We start from the raw sequence: 19,117 nt of genomic DNA on the forward strand, positions 1-19,117 counted from the left end.
TTTTACGTATCTGTGGTGGTCATTTCTTTTTCATCTCTTTTTGAGGTCATTTTGCAACTCATTGTAGTTGTTTGATTGACTTTCCAACAATGAATGCTACCAGTCTCTTCAAACAGAAGCTCTTGCCCAGGGGCCCCGGACCACACGGGCCCCTAAGCCCGGTAGGCCCGTTCAGTGATCCAGACACAAGCCTGTTAAGGTCCACCTTTAATAATAATTTACATACTGCTTGGATGATATTCAATGCCAGAAGTTGTTGGTTTCATGATTACCAACAACAACACATTCATTTTACACTCTTCGATCATTCATATTACATGTATTATAACTGGAATGTCTGTTCTGGTCAAAAGCATCATAACAGTGTATTTCCAGCCTGTAATAGTATTCGCAAGTACTCAGTATGTGTGTGTCAGCCTGTTGAGTACCATTTGTGTGGGTTTTACTGCATCATGTATCTGTTAAAGGCACATTTAGTCAATGTTTTTAAATGCTTTCTAGTGATTGTCTAATCATGCTGGAAAATGAGGTACAAACCAATCTCATTTGATACTCCAAGCAGGGTAAAACAATCATTTCCTAATACTGCTTGACCCGATTGTCTTAGGCCTATCAATACAATTTATGGTTTGAAGGCCATAATTACACAGTTCAGGGAACTGAGAATGAATTGGTACACAAAAACAAAAAAGATAATTTGCCTTCTGTTGTGTTAGTAACAAATATAAAACAATGATATACATACTTTTTAAAAGCTGTTAAAAATACAGGACATCACCAATACATAATATACAAAAATAATGCAAAGTCTTCCTCCAGTTTAACACATTCGGACAATTTCATACAGTCTTTGTGTTGTACTCACACCAACACACCGACAGTAAGGCGTCTATTGCAAAAGGCACACCTAAAGACAAACAGAACATCTAGAAGAAACATCATAGTGATAGAAATGTGGCTTTAAACATCAGAGTGTTCAGATGGGTTTGCATAGTTTGTAGAAGAGCCTGCACAGAGAGTTTGATAGCAGAGGTGTGTAAAGTTTGAGTGTTAATGGCAGTGTGTTTTGGTGCTTGGTAACACCCGAAGCTGCCACCAGAGGGTGGAAACCCATAACAGAAAAAATATGGTCCTTTTTATCTACCATTATAAAATAATTGAAAGTTTCATGTACAGAAACTAGAATCCCATTCCTTTTAATAGAATGATGACATTTTCAGTGAGACACAGGGTCAAACGGACACCTTGATTTGGCTTTCCCAGTGCACAAAGACTGCACTGTCCCATGCTGTGAGCCACAGTCCAGCACAGTATTGGTACACTTGAGTTTTCCATGTCACGTTCAAAACTTTCAGGACGCACATGTGTAACCACCATAGCAACAGCAACCACGGAAACCAGTTGCAAAGGTTCCAGCCTCTCCACACAAACATTCTCTCAATGAAGAAGGTCGCAAATGTCATAAAACTTTTATCTGATACAAAAGAATTTAATTTTCAGCTCCTAACTGGCCAAGTGAGAAGACACTAAAAATAAAGAATGCGTTTGTCCAAACTTTAAGTCTAAAGGGCTCCTACAGAAAGTCACTACCTGCTGTGGGTAATTGGCCAACAAAATATGATAAACAACTAATAAAAGGACATTTAATGGCCAGCAAGAAAATTAAGATCAGCTCACTGGCAAATTTAAAAGAATCTGGTAAAACCAGAGATGATAATTTGCACAACTCGCACTCCTTGTACAAATGCAGTTTGCAGCCCTGAAGAACTTCGCCATCTATTCAAACAAAAAAACGCCTCTGAGGGATAAGATCCTTTGTGAATATGGCCGTTGGTGTGCAAAGAGTCTTGAACCTTTGCAATTGCGACCCCCGCATTCCTGATATGCATACTGTAGTAACCAGAGTCAACATCAACAACACACACATGCTCTGGCTGCAACAAATAGAAAAGCCATTATGGCTGTACGCGGCTTTACAACAAGGCACAAAACGTAAGATAAATCTGGCATCACGACAAAAAAACACTGGGAGGAGTGGAGAAGCATGTTGTGAGCCTTTGAAGAAACACAAACACTAGCAGGGTGCTGACAGTCATCAAACGGAGACCAGTAGAAGATGCCGGCTGGTTTGGGTGCCATTGGTGTCAGCTCTTATAGTCCTTAGAGACTGGGATTTAGCGGTTGCTCCTCATGGCCTCCTTGGCTGCCAGGATGAGCGGGGTGAGGCTGGACAGAGGCTTGGCCAGCTTCAGGAATGGGTGCTACAGACAGACGGACAAAGAAGTGCACACATGAAACATAATAAGTTGCGGAATGAACTACATTTTTGGGATTAACTCTGAAAAATGTGTGCACAGGGATTTGGAGTCGTTGATTGGACAAAACATGTCATCTTGGACTCGAAGAAATCGTACTGGGCATTTTCTTTGCTATTTTCTGACATTTCTTAGAAAATAATCAAGACAATAATAAACAGTTAAAACGATTAATTGAGAAAAAAATCTGTAGATTAAGAGGGATATATTCATATATTGAGGGTGTAGGCCTTTTCTACCTGCAGCAGTTCTCTGCCTGATCCTCTTTTCTCCACGTCCATCTCCAGACAGCGGGTCAGGAAGGATCTGAAGACAGGAGACAGCTTCTCTGGACTCTGCAGCTCCGGAGTCCCATTGGTGGCGATTAAATACAATGCCTAAGACGAGCACAATATCAAGTTGAGAAAAGCAGTATAATATAATCTTTAAGCATTTCAACATTCATTCCTTTAAAGACTTTTGCTACCATCTGACAGATTACAATTGTTTTGTTTTTTCAGACCTTTTGTTAATACTAATGATCAAATGTGATACTTAATGATCACAATGGGGACACTGATAAAAAACATCGATAGAAAAATCTGAAACTGAACTATGGACTACTTTTCCCATTGGAAGTTAAGAAAAAAGTTCTGACATTTTGGAAAATATGTTTATTGCTTTCTTGATGAGAAGATCAATACCACGCTCATATCTGTCCGATAAATATGAAGCTACAGCCAGTTAGCTTAGCTTAGCACAAAGCCTGAGAACAGGTGAAAAAAAAGCCTGGTTCTGTCCAAGGGCTTTTTTTCTGAAATGTTTTAAACTAAAAGACTAATTACATAACAAACTGAAAATAATTGCTACATGCCACCAAACACCAAAATGGCTGCCACCTGTCCATTCTTTCTCCCAGCACACACTCACCCTGAGAGGGTTCTCGTTGAGATATGGAGGCTCTCCCTCCACCATCTCTATGGCCATAATCCCCAAAGACCAAATGTCCACTTTGGGCCCGTAGGCTTTCCTGGTAACCACCTCTGGAGCCATCCAGTACGGGGTTCCCACCATGGTGCTGCGTTTGCTCTGCTCGGGCGTGATCTGGGCGCAGAAGCCAAAGTCGGCTGCAAAGAGAGAAAGGAATTGTTGAGATCAATTTATTCATGATCCTTACCACAGTTAAGATTAAAAGTAAACCTGCAAATGGAAAAAAGTGTGGCAATAGTATTCAGTTAGATATATGCGAGTGCTCTCCCTTACTGAGTTTGACCGATCCGTCCATCCCCAGCAATACGTTGTCACTCTTGATGTCTCTGTGGATGACCTGGTTGGCATGAAGAAACTCCAGAGCCTGGAGGACCTGGACGCAGAGAGGGAGGAAGGTTAGGATCCCCAAAAGCACAAGCACACATGTGACGCTATACAGTACACATTCCTGCCAATCTTATCACACTATTCGGCTGACCGACAGGTGGCAGTAATGCGCAAAGGAACACAGCAATATGCCAACAAATGCAGGGAAGAGACAAAGAAGACTGCAAGCTTGTAAACATGGATGTGAACTATTTAGTTTTTAAACATTTATTACAAATCAGCTTTGCAAATGTTTTATGAGGAAGGACATGCATTTATCACGTTTGTTAGATCTCAAGGATGCACACAATACATTTTGGTAAGTAACTCTTACAAGACACGTGACAAATACGGGCTCTGGTCAATAAATGATCCAAAAGCTAACATGAGAGGATGTAAGTGGGTCATACTGTCTTATTGTAGTAATATGCGAGACTTGGATTATGTGACACAGGTGCTTTTAGTGGTTTTCACTGATGCTTTATAGTTTTTTTTTTAATAAACCACGAGGCTCAGTTGTCTGAAAAGAATCCTACCTCTCTGCAGACGGCGGCGATTTGAGCCTCGTCCATGCACGTCTCTGTCACAACATCAGTTAGGGAGCCACCAGCCAGGTACTCCATCACCACGAAAAGCTCGTCTCCCACGAGGAAACTACACACACACACACACACACACACACACACACACACACACACACACACACACACACACACACACACACACACACACAGACACACACAGTCAAATCCACAAAGCAGACGACTCAGAGTTGGTGCTGTGGATGTGTGCTGTAGGTCTGTCTGTACTGTATGTGTTAGGTCAGTGTTACCTATCTACGAAGTTGACAATGTTGGGGTTCTTCATCTCCTTCATGACCAGGATCTCATTGATAATCAGCTCTTTCTTCGGCTGCTTCTGCAAGTTGATCTGTTTGATGGCCACCTGCAGAACACAACATCCTGTAAAAGTGGTACAGCCTATACACGCAAGCTTTATGGGTAATTGCATGGTACAACTAATTAACTTGCTACTAGTCTATACCGTATGCATACTTTTAACTTAAATTTGGACTGTCAAATTCGGAAGTTGCCAAGAGAAAACATAGATATTTTAGATAGATAGATACATTAGGTTTTTAGTATGTATTTTGAATACAAATCCTGTTGCAAGAGGAAGATATCTCTCATTTGATAGGTTTCTGTAATATATAAAATAACAAATGTAAAATATCTGTATTGAAACAAAGAAGCCTTCCCTAAACTCTAACAATAATTTAACAGAATCTGCACTTCAACCAACAGTGATTTCTTTCTGTTACTTTCCATTGCTTCAACCCTACCAATGATGTTTGGGTCATTTTTGCAGAGGCAGAGACACAGGAAGAAGTAACCTTACCTCTTGTCCTGTGGCAACATCTATGGCCGTGTAAACTGTGCCAGATGCCCTGAAAGTAAGAAACAGTAAGAAGTGAAATAACCTTTACAGTTTTTTTTCGATTGCTAAATGACAGTGGGGACAACTGGAGTTACATGTGCGAAACTGCACAGCAGCAGTTCACGTGGAACAAACTCTAGTTTGTTTTTCATTGCTTGAACACAGTTTTCAAAACTCTACACATTATCCCATGGCTTTAACCACAACCTGCACAACACTGTGGATTTACAGCACTTGCTATCAAATGCTAACACACTGCTGTCAAAACTCTTAACCACACATTCAAAACACAATGGATTTCAGTCTGGTATATTTCAAACACAGCTGATTGCAATTTCAACTGAAAGACTTGTTAGTGAACACATACTGCATATATATAGGGAAAGCTCAGAAATGCACTGTTATACACTATACTGTTTGAGAGAAACAGTGAACAGTTAAAAGAGCAAAGATAGCAATATGTCCAGGTAAGATGTCTGAGGTTACACACAGCTATAAAAACGTGAAAAACACTCCATTTACTACAGTAAAACTGCACATTTACTGTTTTTCAGAAAGTAATGGAGGTGGAAGCAATTACTTTGTATTTAGAGATGATGCAGGTGCATGGCAAGGACATCCAATGTTTTTTGTTATTACGTATCTCTAGTTTTGAATTTTTTTCCAGTCGTTACATAAACTATTACAGGCAAAATAAAATGATATATCTATTGAAGCAAACTGCTGATTTTCATTCCTTTTTTTTTACTACAAAAACTGGTATGTTATAAAATAAAAATGTTCATGTGAAATTATTTCACTCTTTTCTTTAAAGAAACTATTGATAGGTGTGAAGTCACTAAAATTATTGAAATCTGTAAAGATGAAAAGTTTGTAATTTGTGTATTGGTGTTTGATGCTAGTGTTTTTACTCTCAGTGTGTTCTGAGTGACGGTGTGTGTTGTCTTGGTGAGGATTGTTCATAGTGTTTGGCTGCACCGTTTTGAGACGTGTGTGAAGAGTTGTGTTGCTTGGAATGAGTTTTGCGGGTGATGTGAACGGTCTAGTTCAGGTGACTGTTGGTAATGCAGACTGTGGTTAGAGTTTTGCACGTGGCTTCAGTTGTGACCACTGTCGTTTAGCAATCATAAAAAAACTGTAACAACCTTCCCCTTTTGGTCTGTTTGGACTAGCAACCCGATAAACAGCTTCCATCACATTGTTCAAATCATCCTGAATTCTGACTCACCCCTGGCCGATCTTCTCATAGCGGGTGTATTTCTTCTTAGGGTCTCCAATGCTGACAATTGTTCCTAGGAGTCATAAAAAAATAGTCAGCTCTACTGGATCCAAAAATAGATGTGGCTCTGCCCGCGATGTGTCATTTCTGGCGGGTATCTGCGTGTGTGTTTTACATACTGAGTTTCTCCATGATCTCCTCGTCTGTCATCTTGCCTCCTCCTCCTCCCTTCTTCTTCTGTTTGTCGCCTGCCTTAGAGGCGCCGTCTACCTCTGGAGCTGGGAGTGGGTCTATCACCGACCTCGTGTACATCTGACCGAACACAGGAACAAATTCAGGAATACTGACCTGAGGTGATTTGTCCCTTCTTATTTTTAGCTGCTTGTAAATTTGCCGATTAGATATTCAGCTTACTTTAAAGTAATAAAGACTAAAAGTATCTCTGTGAACCAGTATCAACAAAGGGCATACTATCAAATAGTATTGTATTTTTAAAGTTTTTAAAAGCAACACATCACAATCTTTTTATCTTGACTCACTGATTTTGTGTGTTCCGGCCGCGGTGCCACAATTGGAGGTGGTGTGTCATCATCTTCATCATCGTCTCCATCCTTACCACCTGTTGGAGAGGTCGCTGAACCCTGCTTGCCTGACTGCAACAGCAAACATACGTAGATTAGGGTCAGAAACTGCTGAATGTATTCAATTTAATGTTATGAATGAGAGTGGAAGTGATGGATGAACTCCTCACCGACTGTGAGTCTTTATCTGAAAGAGATCAAGCGTAAGGACAGATGAGTGAGTCTGCACAGTTGCAACATTAAACTTTGATTTATCTGTGCAGCTAAATAAAACTGACCCGAGGCAGAAAAACTGAGGTATTTCTGTTTTCCACTGGTGGAGTCGTAGAACTTCAGAATGTCGAGGACGGCCTGAGGATTCTGTTTCTGTTCTGATTTACTGATGTTGGAGGTTTGCAGGAGACGGGCCCACTGCTCCGGCATGCCCTGGACAAACACACAAACACACATTTAAAAAACCTATACAGAGATCTACCCATAAAATACACTCTAAGGGCCCTATCTTGCACCCAGCACAATTGACTTTGTACACCGACGCATGTATCATTCCTATTTTGCACCCGACACACAGCGGACTTTTCCCTCTACAGACTCACGTCGGTAAATTATGAAATGAACTTGCGCTCCCGGGGGCGGTTCAGCAAAATGAGGAGGCGTGTTCCGGCGCAAACGTTCCCTAGTGCTATTTTGCAGTTTCAGAAATCAATTCCGCCACAGACCAGGAAGAATCTAGTCTAAAGTCAGTGGCGCGTTATTCAGATGCTATTTTAAGGGCGCTTGCTTGGCCGTAATGTAGAGTGTGCACACCCTGTTAGACTACATTGCAAAAATATCACCATGCATTCATAACCTTGTGATTCAGTGAGAGTGAGCCCAAAACATCGGAAAGTATGTTTTTGTGACATTTCTTTATTTACATTTTGTCAAAAAGAAAAATCAATAGCAAGCGTCGGTCTCCTCGGCTGTGAACCGCTCCAGGCGTGCGCCCATGGACGTATTAAGAGCGTGCGCCTAGCAAATCCGCCATTATAATAGCAATCCGCCATGGAACAAGCGCGCCTGCTTTTAAAGGGAATGTGAGATAACGCTCTGATTGGTTTATTTTACGTTACGCCCAAACCACACCTATGAGTAATGTAGCTACTTCAGACCAACCCATTTTAGATTTGCGTCGGGCACAAGAGTCATTTATCCCGCCAGTATAATAGCAACAGCGCCCGAGATCCGCCCACAAAGCTACTTGCGTTTGGCGTTTGATACTTGCGTTTCAGATCGTTAAAATAGGGCCCTAAGAGTTAAATAAGTAAATTTATATAATTCTCATGTCTATATGGTACATATGTGGCTGGAAATTAGTAAGACTTTGGAAAGAGCCAGGCTAGCTGTTTACCTCTGTTTCCGGTCCTAATGCTAAGCTAAGCTAATTGGTTCGAGGCGAGCTACACATATAGTGTACAGACATGAGAGCGACGTCAATCTTCTCATCTAACTCTGAGCAAGAAAGAAAATAAGTGGATTTCCAAAATGTTAGAAGTTTTAATGGTGCAGTAAGCCAAATTCTGGTCTGTAAAATGTCCCAATTATAAACAAGCACATTGCACATTATTATTTGAGGTTAGATACTTACAGTGAACTCTCCAGTGACAGAATCAAAACCCACATGGATGGTGTGTTCAAAGTCTGAGGGGGAGGAGATCTCAGGCCTGTCCTTGTCGCGGTCCTTCTTCCTGCCTCCTGCAAGTAAAGGTTAAGGGTCAACGTGTTGGTCATCCACTGCAGTGCATGTTTTTTTGCACTTATATGTGTCTACGTAAATGTCTGTGTTCTCCACATCTCTCACCTTTCTCAGGGGCAAACATTGAGATTATCTTATTTCTGGACTTCCTCTCCTCCGGTACGGACGGCAGTGGCCGCGAGTTGTGATTGGCCGACTGGGGGTCCTTGGCTCCTCCTCCTTGGCTGCTCATCCTGACAGGGGGGGCGGGGGGCTTGTCCTCACACACTCCGCTGTCACACATCTACACACACGTACACCTGAACGGACAGGATGAGACAATGCATACAAGAAATAGAGTAAGTCAGTTGCACGCTCAGTCACTGGTTCACGTCTTCCTGTTTTTTTGATATTTCACAATGCTAGTCAAATGCTATACATGTTAGCCCAAAATGCTACTGAGAAACGGCTGTAAATCGAGAGAAGCTTAGCCTACATTACACAGAGAAAGAAACAACTCAACAACAAATTAAGAAAAACTCACACAGACCTAACTAATCCATCCATGCCACAATCTGTGGGTCAGCACCGAGTGTTGGAGCGAAGGGAACAGAGTGTGAGCAGGAAGCAACGCTGAATGGGCAAAGTGACGTGTTGAGTCTTGTTCACGGTTACACATGAATGAGGAAGGAAAAGGGGCAGAGAGAGAGAGAGGAGTGTCTAAGAGTTAGAGAGAGCCTTAGAATGGTATGACAACTGGCGCTAAAGGGAGAGGAGTGAAAAGAAAAACAGCTCGGAAAGGAGGAAAACTGAGCTGGATGAAGACAACTGTCAAGTACTGTACTTAGGGAATCTTGCAGTATTTATACTTGATTTCATGCTACTTCATACTTTCACTCCACTACATATGATAAGGTTATAAAATACAATGCATTGTTGTATATTAAACCAGTGGTTTCCAATTTGTTGGCTTGTTTTTGGCATATTAAGTTGGATTGTGAATAAACGATGTTTACTCATAATTTAGTAATAATTAACATTGATATATTGATTCTTAATTTGAGTACTTCTTCCACCACGGTAAACACTCTTTTTATCCATTACCCTAATATGGTGAAATTGTAGACACACACACGCACGCACACACACACACACACACACACACACACACACACACACACACACACACACACTTACAGTCTTGCAGAGCTTGCAAGCAGTTTGATCGACTCTGAGCTGCATCCTGCATTCTTGGTGACATCACAGACGGGAAACAGGAAGCAAACAAAGGTTTCCTCACTTCCTGTGTCTGACCGCCAATGACACACCACATATTAAACCCGGATAACAGACGTGGCTCAGGTACAGTGGGTATGCCTATGACCTCTTTTTCACACATAACTCCTCCTCCTGAAACAGCTCTGCTAACATGATTCCCTTCTGATACAAAACACCATAAAATAAGTTAAATCAGGAAAACTGAGACTTGCAGAGACCTGGCTCCATCGTGGCATCCCGGATCGTACTGTTACTGTCACACGGGCAGACCGCGTTCTGCGCCGACAGAGCGCAGGACTCTGGTGGGACGAGGGGAGGCGGACTCTATGTTTGCATCGGGGATGCTTGGTGTTCAAATGTTGTCAAAGATTTTTTATGTTAAGATGCCAGCCATTTTAGTAGCATAAAGGGACTACAACTGCTTTTTGTTGTGCAACCCTAAGTTGTATAATGGCAATTAATGAAAATTGAACCTGTGAAGCTATCTTGATACAGACTCCTTTCCTTAACACATTAACCAACACACACATGAGGCCTTTGAGGTAATCGAAAAAGCCATTTCACACAAAGCGAGAGAGTCCTTAGGCCATTAGCTGACACATCAGCACTAACTTGCCTCAAGGATAAATGATTCCCCTCCCTGCATCATTTCTGAAACATTCATTTTACTGTAAGTCAGATGCTTTATGATGGAAGCTATCCTAGCTATCACTGCTACTGACTCTACTGAACTCTTCCTTTTATATAGCACATTTTCAATATCTTTAGTTTTCTATACTGTTTGTTTTTGCATTACATTTGCACTATTTAGAATGTATTATTGTATAGTACCTGTATATATTACTAAGCTTTATAATTATATATATTACTTATCTTTTTATCTTTATTTGTATTACTTGTCTTTTATATTATACTTGTTGTACCTGTCCTTATTGCACCGTGGGTCGGATAGTAACGTATTTTTGATTCCTCTATGTCTGGCATATATTGCAGAATTGACAAAACAGTTGACTTGAGTACTGTGCAATGATTTTGAATCACAGGATGGCTGTGAGCTACCTAAAGTGGCAACTTAGATCATGTAAGCTGATCAAACCTAACATTTTCCAATGTGGCACATCATTATAAAAACACTACCCAATGAGCTAGTCCCCCTATAGAACATGAAACAGTCCTCTAGCTCTCTTTACGCCCACAAACACCTTTTCAATGCCTTTGTCTCATCCATAAAAGCTGCTAAATACTCACCTGTTTGTTTCCTCTTCTGCGTCCTACAGAAGACCAAGGAAACAATAAAAACTGTTGTATTCCCAGCGAGTGTATGCACCTCTTTCTCCAGTGCTCATTTATCTACTTAGCTCTCACTGTTTCCTTACCCCTCTTTTCTCTTCTAAAGGCAGGTCTTAGCAGGCGGCCTCATTCCTCAGCGATCTTGGATGGGACAAGTGTATTCTTGCCCCGACAGGATAAAATTAGACCCAGTCCAGCCTTAATGTGCATTTTCTAAGTCAGTGTGTGCGTGTGTGTGTTGGACTGAATGTTGGGTGCTGGCTGGCTAGGCTGAGACAAGTTGTCTCTCAGTAGGAATTCCATAGCTGCAGGGCTTGGGCGTGTTCTTCTGTCCACACACACATACACACGCTCCTCCTCATTCCCTGCCCTAAAACACACACTTCCTATGCCAACAGGGGTGCCATTGTGAAGACTTGAACATCTTTTATGTAGCTTTGAGCTAAGCTTACTGAGCGCAGCAAAAACAACTTTGAGGGATGCAGGCAGGTGAACATATCAGCAGCCAGTACTGCAGGCGCGTGTGTTTCAATTACTGCACACACCCTAGCACTACTTACATGATTAATGGATGAATTAGCTAAATTTTTAGCAGAGATCATGGCTTAATCATTAACTTAATTTTGGGACATTTTGGGAAATATTGTTTCTTGCCAAGAGTTAGAGGAGAAGATCCATACTAGCTGGAGTCAGAAGCCGGTTAGCTTAGCTTAACCTGAAAACACAGCAAGAAAAGTGTTAAAAAAAAAGAACAATTTTGCCTCTAACGTGTGCCGAGCTATGTTGCTGTGCTATGCTAAGGTACTGGCTTCAAACAGGGCCAAGCTAACTAACTCTGTTTCCAGTCTTAATGCTAAGCTAAGGTAATCCCGCCTGCTAGCTTCAGATATTTATCATATTGATCTTCTAATCTAACTCTTGCAGACTGATCTCACTAAGTGGCGTATGTATGACCAGAATTCCTATGCCATTTTTGCGTGTTATCAAGACGCATAATCATTGTTTTGCGTGTTTATCAACGCCGTTTGGCGTCCACTGACCTACATTACATGTGTATTATCGCCATAGCGAGTAGTATGAAAGGATGGAGTTTGGTTGGGGTGGCAGCTGGGTAAAACACAGGACTTTCAACCGGTTTTTTAATAAAGCCTTCCCCAATGTTCTTTTCCTAAACCCAACCGTTTATTGTTTTCCTAAGCGTGTGACGTTAGTCTCCGTCGTGTTTTGTCATTTTTTAGTGTTACTAAAGCCTTTCCCAATGTTCTTTCCCTAAACCCAACCTTTTTATTTTTTACACGTGACGTTCTCGCGATAGCAAGGCACGTTCTCCCGATAACACGCCACGTGGTATGTATGTTTACATCCGCTGTATACAGCGTAGACATACACGTGGATAGCTCAAAATGCGTACAGATAACACACCATTTGGCTTTAGGAAAGTGGCGTGTATGTTTACGCAAAGTCATGATGCCATGTTGACTCTTGGCAAAAAAGCGAATGTGCATATTTCCCAAAATGTCAAACTATTCCTTTAAGCCATTTATCAAGTACAAAGGCCAAAGATTGGTGGTTACAGCTTCAGAAATGTGAACCGTTGCTTGCTTTCCTCTATTATATATACAATATAGATATGAAATAGAGAAAGGCATTTACATGCATTCAGTTATAATGAGACACTGACTACATTTTTGACCTCACAGCAATCCTTGGTGCATAATGTGGTTTTGGTGCAATTTACAGTTTTTATCTCAGAGAGTTTCACTCAGTGAGGCAGCTGGTGTACATATGTCAATTTTGTCTCTGCAGATACCCTAATAAACCCTAGTTAAGGTATTGAAATATTTATTGGTTACATAGTTACATTATTGATTAATGTGGCCATTATTTTTATGATTAATCAACTAATCATTCAGTCTTAAAAATCCTCTCATTTTATGCTGGAACTAGCTAATGTTTGGCGTTTATTTTGTTCCTAATCATTTTAGCTCTATTGATGTGGATATGTTCCATTTTTAATTGCAGGCTGCACTTTTCCTTCACATTCCTCTCTCTATGCTTTTATTTTTTTCTAATTCATTCCCTCAAACTCTGCATGCTTGCTAACCACACAGACTTTGTTCATATCCAGACAGCATCCAACTGCATCTCTCATCTGTTCTCAATTCACAGAAGCTCTCTTTTCCTCATCGCTGTGCCTCAGAGCCTGTCACATCCCTCTGCCCTTTATAATTTCTATTCCTCATTCTGTGCTCTCTCGCTGCATCAGAGCACTTTCTATTCCCTGTGGCTGGTCGCCATCAAGGGAAGCCCACTTCCTCATCCTGGAACTCCCCGAGCCCCAGAGGGTCACAGGACCGGGCCGGCCAACCAGAACGCAGCAAACACAGCCACCGAGCTGTTTACAGGAAGTGGACAGCAGGCCTTTTGTATTCAGCTTCTATAAAAGGAAATTCTGCGGAGGACTTCCTGGAAGGAGTGATGAAGCCGACACACACACAAACACTTCATTCACTCACATAGAAACACACACACACACACACACACACACACACACACATGGGTACTATATATGTGCACACACACTCCCTCTACAGTTTACTTCACTGATTATGGGTCTGGCAGTGAATGAGGCGTAAACACACAGCCAAGCTGCACACCCACACTTGAACACCTTATCCTGTTATTCCAACAGCTGCCCCACCCCTGTGTCAACAATTTGACGAATCAAATTACCAACCTGGTAACCCCCAGGTTGCACTAAAGTTTGTACCAGGTACAAAACCAAGCTCAGGACTCATAGTCGACGTCTGTTAATTTCAGGTTGTAGTGCACGAATGACTGAACCAGTGTAGGCGCAGGATTACCAGTCTGGACTGAGGAATCACAGTCACAGATTTATACACTGATGTGTAGCATTTGCATCTGCCTAGAGGGCATGAGTCCAAACTTCCCCAGACACATTCTTCCATCATATTTTCTGTTATCTTCCTGCATGAAGCTCTAAATGCTGTTAAACGCCTTCTCCACACTGCCAGGAGTACAAGTCTGGTGTCCTTGTCGTTGTTTGCAGGTAAAAACATTTAGTAGGTAGCACAGGTGGTAAGCAACTAAACGTAGGTACAATTATTTAGTGAACTACACATTACATCTAGCCGGTTTACTGCTTCTTTTGCAGAGGTAATCATTGCCAAACCCTGAGCTGTAAACATACCAAAGAATGTGTAGCTACACATACATTATACTGTATGTTGTACATTGTTGCACAGAACACGAAGTGATAGTCAATCTTACATAAAAAGGAATTCTTTGAAACACACGTTTTACACGCGTGTCTTCTTCAATTACCTTTTATTAAACCAGCTTCTGAACTGCGTTCAGATATTCACAGGTCCATTTCAGTAAAGTAGGCCAGACTCCATTGGCTGTTATTACAGATGTTGTGTGTGTTATCTGTTATTACAATACTATAGAGTCCCAGTACTCTACCATACTTTGGTTTGAATTTAAAAGAAAGCAAGCCACAATACCCACTATATAACACTAGGATATGGATCTCGTGACTGCTGTAGCCTACTTTATTTTTATCTCCTAAGGAGACTAGAAAAGTGTCTCCATAGAAGAAGCCACTCAGTCGGACTGATTCCTGAGCCAAAATAAAGTAAGTAGTAACAAAACTATTACCAAAGAATCCATTTTTATGTAAGACTGATTGATTGGCTGTGTTGAATGAGCAAATGTAAACTTACCGGTTGCTGTCAACCGCAAAGAAAATCAACCGCACTCCGGCCCAAACTCCCGAAACTCCGCCCAGTCTCTGCTGATTTTGACTTCGTTTAAAGCCCGGATTTGACGCTGAGATTTCAAAAACTTCCCTGGAGGTGAGAAAAACGATATCGTTTTTAATCACACACTTTAATCCTGTCTATGTCTCCCAATACTGTCTCTTTGCTTGGCCCGGGGAGGAACCTGGCGTGGATGAAGCGGAACGTCGTAAAAACAAACAGAGGAATCCGAACCACACGGCTTCCGTAGCGCTCATTGGACAAAACCTGACAAAACGCAGAGAGCGCGTAAAATGCGTGTGGTTGGCAAAAAGCTACCGCTTTGCACCAATGCTGTGAACTGTGTGCACTACGTCGGACTGTAAAAGTAGACGAACACACACCGGAAACAAGGTGACTTTGATTTCAGAATAATATAAGAAATAAAGATTAGAGTCTCCCAAAACCTGAGGTGACGTTCAGCATGCCTGTAGTTTTCCGACAGTCAAAACCCAATTTAAAAGTAGTGAATACAAAGAATATATTAAGACTCTGAAATTATCCCTAAACACTAAAAAAAATCTGTCAAAATGTACGATGAACTCTTTAAAGTATAATATAAATGGTGTATTGTTATTAATATTTTTATTTATTTAAATTCATATTCTTGTTTATCTGTACCATTATGAAACGTTTGTATATTTGAATGTTTGCAGTTCTGGCTGAATGTTGCTTATGTTTAAAAACGACAAGTTTCAGATGCAAATATTGGATCACATTACAGGCCAATGCAGCTAGCATATGTGAAATGACAGCAGCGACTATATTTTTTATAAATATTTATTCATTTATATTTCAAACTATAAACAAATGTGCACGCAACAAACAATGTGTACTTGTAGCATTATTATAAAATGTCACATAAGTTATTTATTTTGGAGGTTCCTACCGGAAGTTCTACACTCGGCATCTTTCTTGACGTTTCCTTATCTACAATCAGAAAGTAGCATAAATATCAACAGCATCGCATCAAAAACACCAGACAACACTCTTAAAAGAGGAGGAGAAAAATAGTACGACATTTTTAATTACATATACATCACACATTCTGTCTGTAATTATTTAGCTAACGTTAGCTTTTCAAGCAGTTTTAATTTTATGTGTTATGTTAGTTTTTTTTTTAGTAACGTTAGCTAACATTAGGCTACGCTATCTTATGTACGTTAACGTTAATGAAGCGACCAGTGTAACGTTACCGCATCTGTGACTGATTAACGTTAAATAGCTCATCAACCTGTAGGGAGATGTGAGTGGGACACTTGGTTAGCTGGCTTTGCTATTTAGCAACATTTACTTCGAATGTAGTCCTATGCTAGTTAACGATACCTGCATATAAACCTAACGGTATGTGTCTAATGTTACTGTTAGCGTAAGAAGTTTGTAACTGGTTCAACGTCTCCTTCTCCTTAGTTACAACCATGGACTGTAAAAAATAAGGTTATACCCACAGAAATAAAAAATAATAATACCTGTAGCTCCATATCTGTGCACCCACAGGACTGGTTTGTTTTTACGGGCTGTCAGTTGAAGCTGTCCTTTACTGTTTCATATCTGTTAAAACGTCCTTTTTGTCTGTTTGTGTCTTATTCTGCATCTCTCTCTCTCTCTCTCTCTCTCTCTCTCTCTCTCTCTCTCTCTCTCTCTCTCTCTCTCTCTGTGTGTGCTCCAGCTGTCATGTTTTCCAGCAGGTGGAGGTTCGGCTTGGACAGGTACAGTGAGGTGGACCTCTTTACGGATCGCTATGAGGCCGATGTAGAGACCCTCTCCCAGGCCATCAGAGCTGCAGCGTCTGAGGAGCCGGATGCAGATGGCAGCGTGCTGTTTGGCCACCTGAAGGGCACTGTGGTTGGCCTCAGATATTATACAGGGGTGGTGAGGATCAGTCACCTTTAATCCTCTAGTCACCTTTTAATCCTCTAGTGCACATATTCACAAGGGAGACAACACAGAAATGCCACATTGAGACACCTTAAAATCATCTGTGAGATGTGTTTTACAGACACTCCACAAAGTCCCTGTTGAAATCCTTGGATTCTGTGTATCATTCAGCACTGATATTTATAACCCATGCAAAGTACTCTACCCATCACTGTGTATTATATGAAATTGTAGGTTGGCCCTCACTCAACACAAGAAGGCTCAAACATTTGTTGACCTTTGTGTACAAATCAATAACTGGACGCACTCCTTCATATTTAACTACACTTTTAACATCTAGTAGATCTGAACCCAATCTAAGATCAAGTAGATACATACTGTATGATGTTCCACAAACTAAAACAGAGTTTGGAAAAACTACTCTTAGTTACAGTGCTCCAACTTCATGGAATGAGTTACAAAATCAGCTAAAATTGCAGGTTTTTATTTCACATACTTAATTCAAGTCCTACCTACATCAAATATACCAACATGTCTGTGCTTGTTTTTAAAATGTGATTTTCTGTTTTTTTATTTATTATTTAGTATTGCTGTCCATCCCTGTCTGTTATTTGTTGTATGTTGAGGTGTATTTTTTATGTGCTGCCTTCTTGGCCAGGGCTCACTTGTAAAAGAGATTTTAATCTCAATGTGATTTATTTTTTCCCCTGGTAAAATAAAGGTTAAAAAAAAAAAAAATCTCTGTTTTACTCTCTTTACAGGTGAATCAAGGGGAAATGGTCGGTTTGGTGCGACAGCCCGAGAATCCATACGACCGCAATGCAGTGATGGTCGCCAACATTTATGGCAACCAAGTGGGTCACATCAAGCGGGAGCTGGCAGCAGCCATGGCCCACGTCATGGACAACAATTTGGCTAAAGTAGAGGGGTGAGTAGACTGTTAATCACCTGTCAGTGTCATTCCCTGCTGAGATGTTCAATGTCAGAATGATTTTTCTCAACATCTTAAGGATTGTTAGCCTACAAAGCCTGCACTAACACCTGACTAACATTGAATGTAGGCATGAATGGCTACATCAGTTGACAGCATCTCGCCATAAATATCTGCATTTGATTCAACTTGTTATTGTTATTCAGACCATATGTTTATTGTTCAGTAGTTTTAAGATCAACTTTGAGCTCAGGCTTCACCGTGATTACAGTAGGATACAAACGGTGTGTGATTTTGTGTTTGTGTGTATATTGTTGTCTCGTTGCTGTGTCAGGGTGGTACACTCAGGGACAAAAAACACATTTACCATGCCAGTGATGCTGTCCTTCTGGGGGAAAGAAGAGAACAAAAATGCTGTGATTGAAGGCATGGCACGTCGCGGATATAAACTGAACACAGGTGGAAGCAGCGCAACAGGTACAAACACCCTCAATCATCTGATCTCACTTGTCCCCTGATGGAAAACTTCTTGCACTTAACCACGTAGCCTACATTGTTGCATTAAAAATGTCAGTTTTCAGTCATTGTCATTAACTTCAGTGTGTGTGTGTGTGTGTGTGTGTGTGTGTGTGTGTGTGTGTGTGTGTGTGTGTGTGTTCAGGTATAAATCAGAAATCATCTAATAGTCAAGGTGCTCGTGCAATGTCATCTAAAAAAGGATTGACCATCCCACTAACTGCACAGGAGGTAATCTACTTAAATTAAGTTAATGTAATATTTAATGGTATAGCATGACATTTATACAGCAATCATGTAACGTTGGTGTTGTTACACAGGAAGCAGCAAAAACTGTCTAGGAAGCTCACATGTTTTGGATATTTAATGTAAAGCAGGTTATCGGGTATCAGTTAATGTATTCAGGGGATTTTGAGGGGAAAAAAATCAAGTACTAGAATACCTTGAAAAAAGCCCTCTTTTTAATAAAGTGCTAAAAAGGTCCTTGAAATTTAAATGAACCACATAACGCTGTCTTATATTTTGACCAACAGTTAACGTGGAATGGCTATACATGCAGAAATGTTTAAACATTGTGAAACAGACTTAAATAAGGCTTAAACCAGCAGTTGTAATTCCTTTTTTCTTTCAGCTGAAGAATGCATTTGACAACCTCTTTGATGGTTTGATGGAGAGTAAAGATGGAGAGAAAGAAGCTGCCAAGGTGCGTATTTGATCTGTTTATCTGTCTGCATTTTATGTATCGGTTTGTGGTCAGCATTTTGTCTCGTTTTGTATTAACATTAACTAATGATTGCGTGTT

General features: G+C 40.8%; 2 protein-coding genes across 11 annotated transcripts in view; one reads left to right on the forward strand and one right to left on the reverse strand.

Moving 5' to 3' along the window:
* Positions 1-190: 190 nt before the first annotated feature.
* LOC116057379 (serine/threonine-protein kinase PAK 2-like) lies at positions 191-15,191 on the reverse strand. Of its 7 annotated transcripts, none has more exons than XM_035994541.1 (16): positions 15,018-15,191; positions 14,916-14,983; positions 8,728-8,921; positions 8,515-8,621; positions 7,166-7,313; positions 7,058-7,074; positions 6,846-6,959; positions 6,486-6,618; positions 6,316-6,379; positions 5,049-5,097; positions 4,483-4,595; positions 4,187-4,304; positions 3,558-3,657; positions 3,225-3,421; positions 2,555-2,692; positions 191-2,261 (listed from the first exon to the last, which is right to left on the reverse strand). In XM_035994541.1, exons 3-16 carry the CDS (start codon positions 8,903-8,905, stop codon positions 2,175-2,177), a joined length of 1,563 nt encoding a protein of 520 aa, XP_035850434.1. In that variant the 5' UTR covers positions 8,906-8,921; positions 14,916-14,983; positions 15,018-15,191; the 3' UTR covers positions 191-2,174. The 7 variants fall into 7 exon arrangements, with proteins under 7 accessions (XP_035850434.1, XP_035850433.1, XP_031165659.1 ...); XM_035994540.1 differs by adding an exon at positions 9,146-9,261 and having other exon boundaries at positions 14,916-15,124; XM_031309799.2 differs by adding an exon at positions 9,152-9,261 and having other exon boundaries at positions 14,916-15,123.
* The window catches only part of hltf (helicase-like transcription factor), a 15,373-nt gene continuing 11,445 nt past the window's right edge, over positions 15,190-19,117 (forward strand). For 2 of the 4 annotated variants that reach the window (XM_031309795.2, XM_031309797.2), the window contains exons 1-6: positions 15,876-16,003; positions 16,660-16,862; positions 17,630-17,796; positions 18,134-18,276; positions 18,461-18,546; positions 18,947-19,018. In XM_031309795.2, coding sequence (XP_031165655.1) covers positions 16,665-16,862; positions 17,630-17,796; positions 18,134-18,276; positions 18,461-18,546; positions 18,947-19,018 — 666 coding nt within the window. In that variant the 5' untranslated portion in view covers positions 15,876-16,003; positions 16,660-16,664. Of the gene's footprint in view, positions 15,345-15,875; positions 16,004-16,315; positions 16,335-16,659; positions 16,863-17,629; positions 17,797-18,133; positions 18,277-18,460; positions 18,547-18,946; positions 19,019-19,117 lie in introns of those variants that run through there. The other 2 variants (XM_031309796.2, XM_035994539.1) reach the window with 2 other exon arrangements.

Source organism: Sander lucioperca, chromosome 18 (genome assembly GCF_008315115.2).
Source record: "Sander lucioperca isolate FBNREF2018 chromosome 18, SLUC_FBN_1.2, whole genome shotgun sequence".
In the NCBI taxonomy this organism is placed as follows: domain Eukaryota; kingdom Metazoa; phylum Chordata; class Actinopteri; order Perciformes; family Percidae; genus Sander; species Sander lucioperca.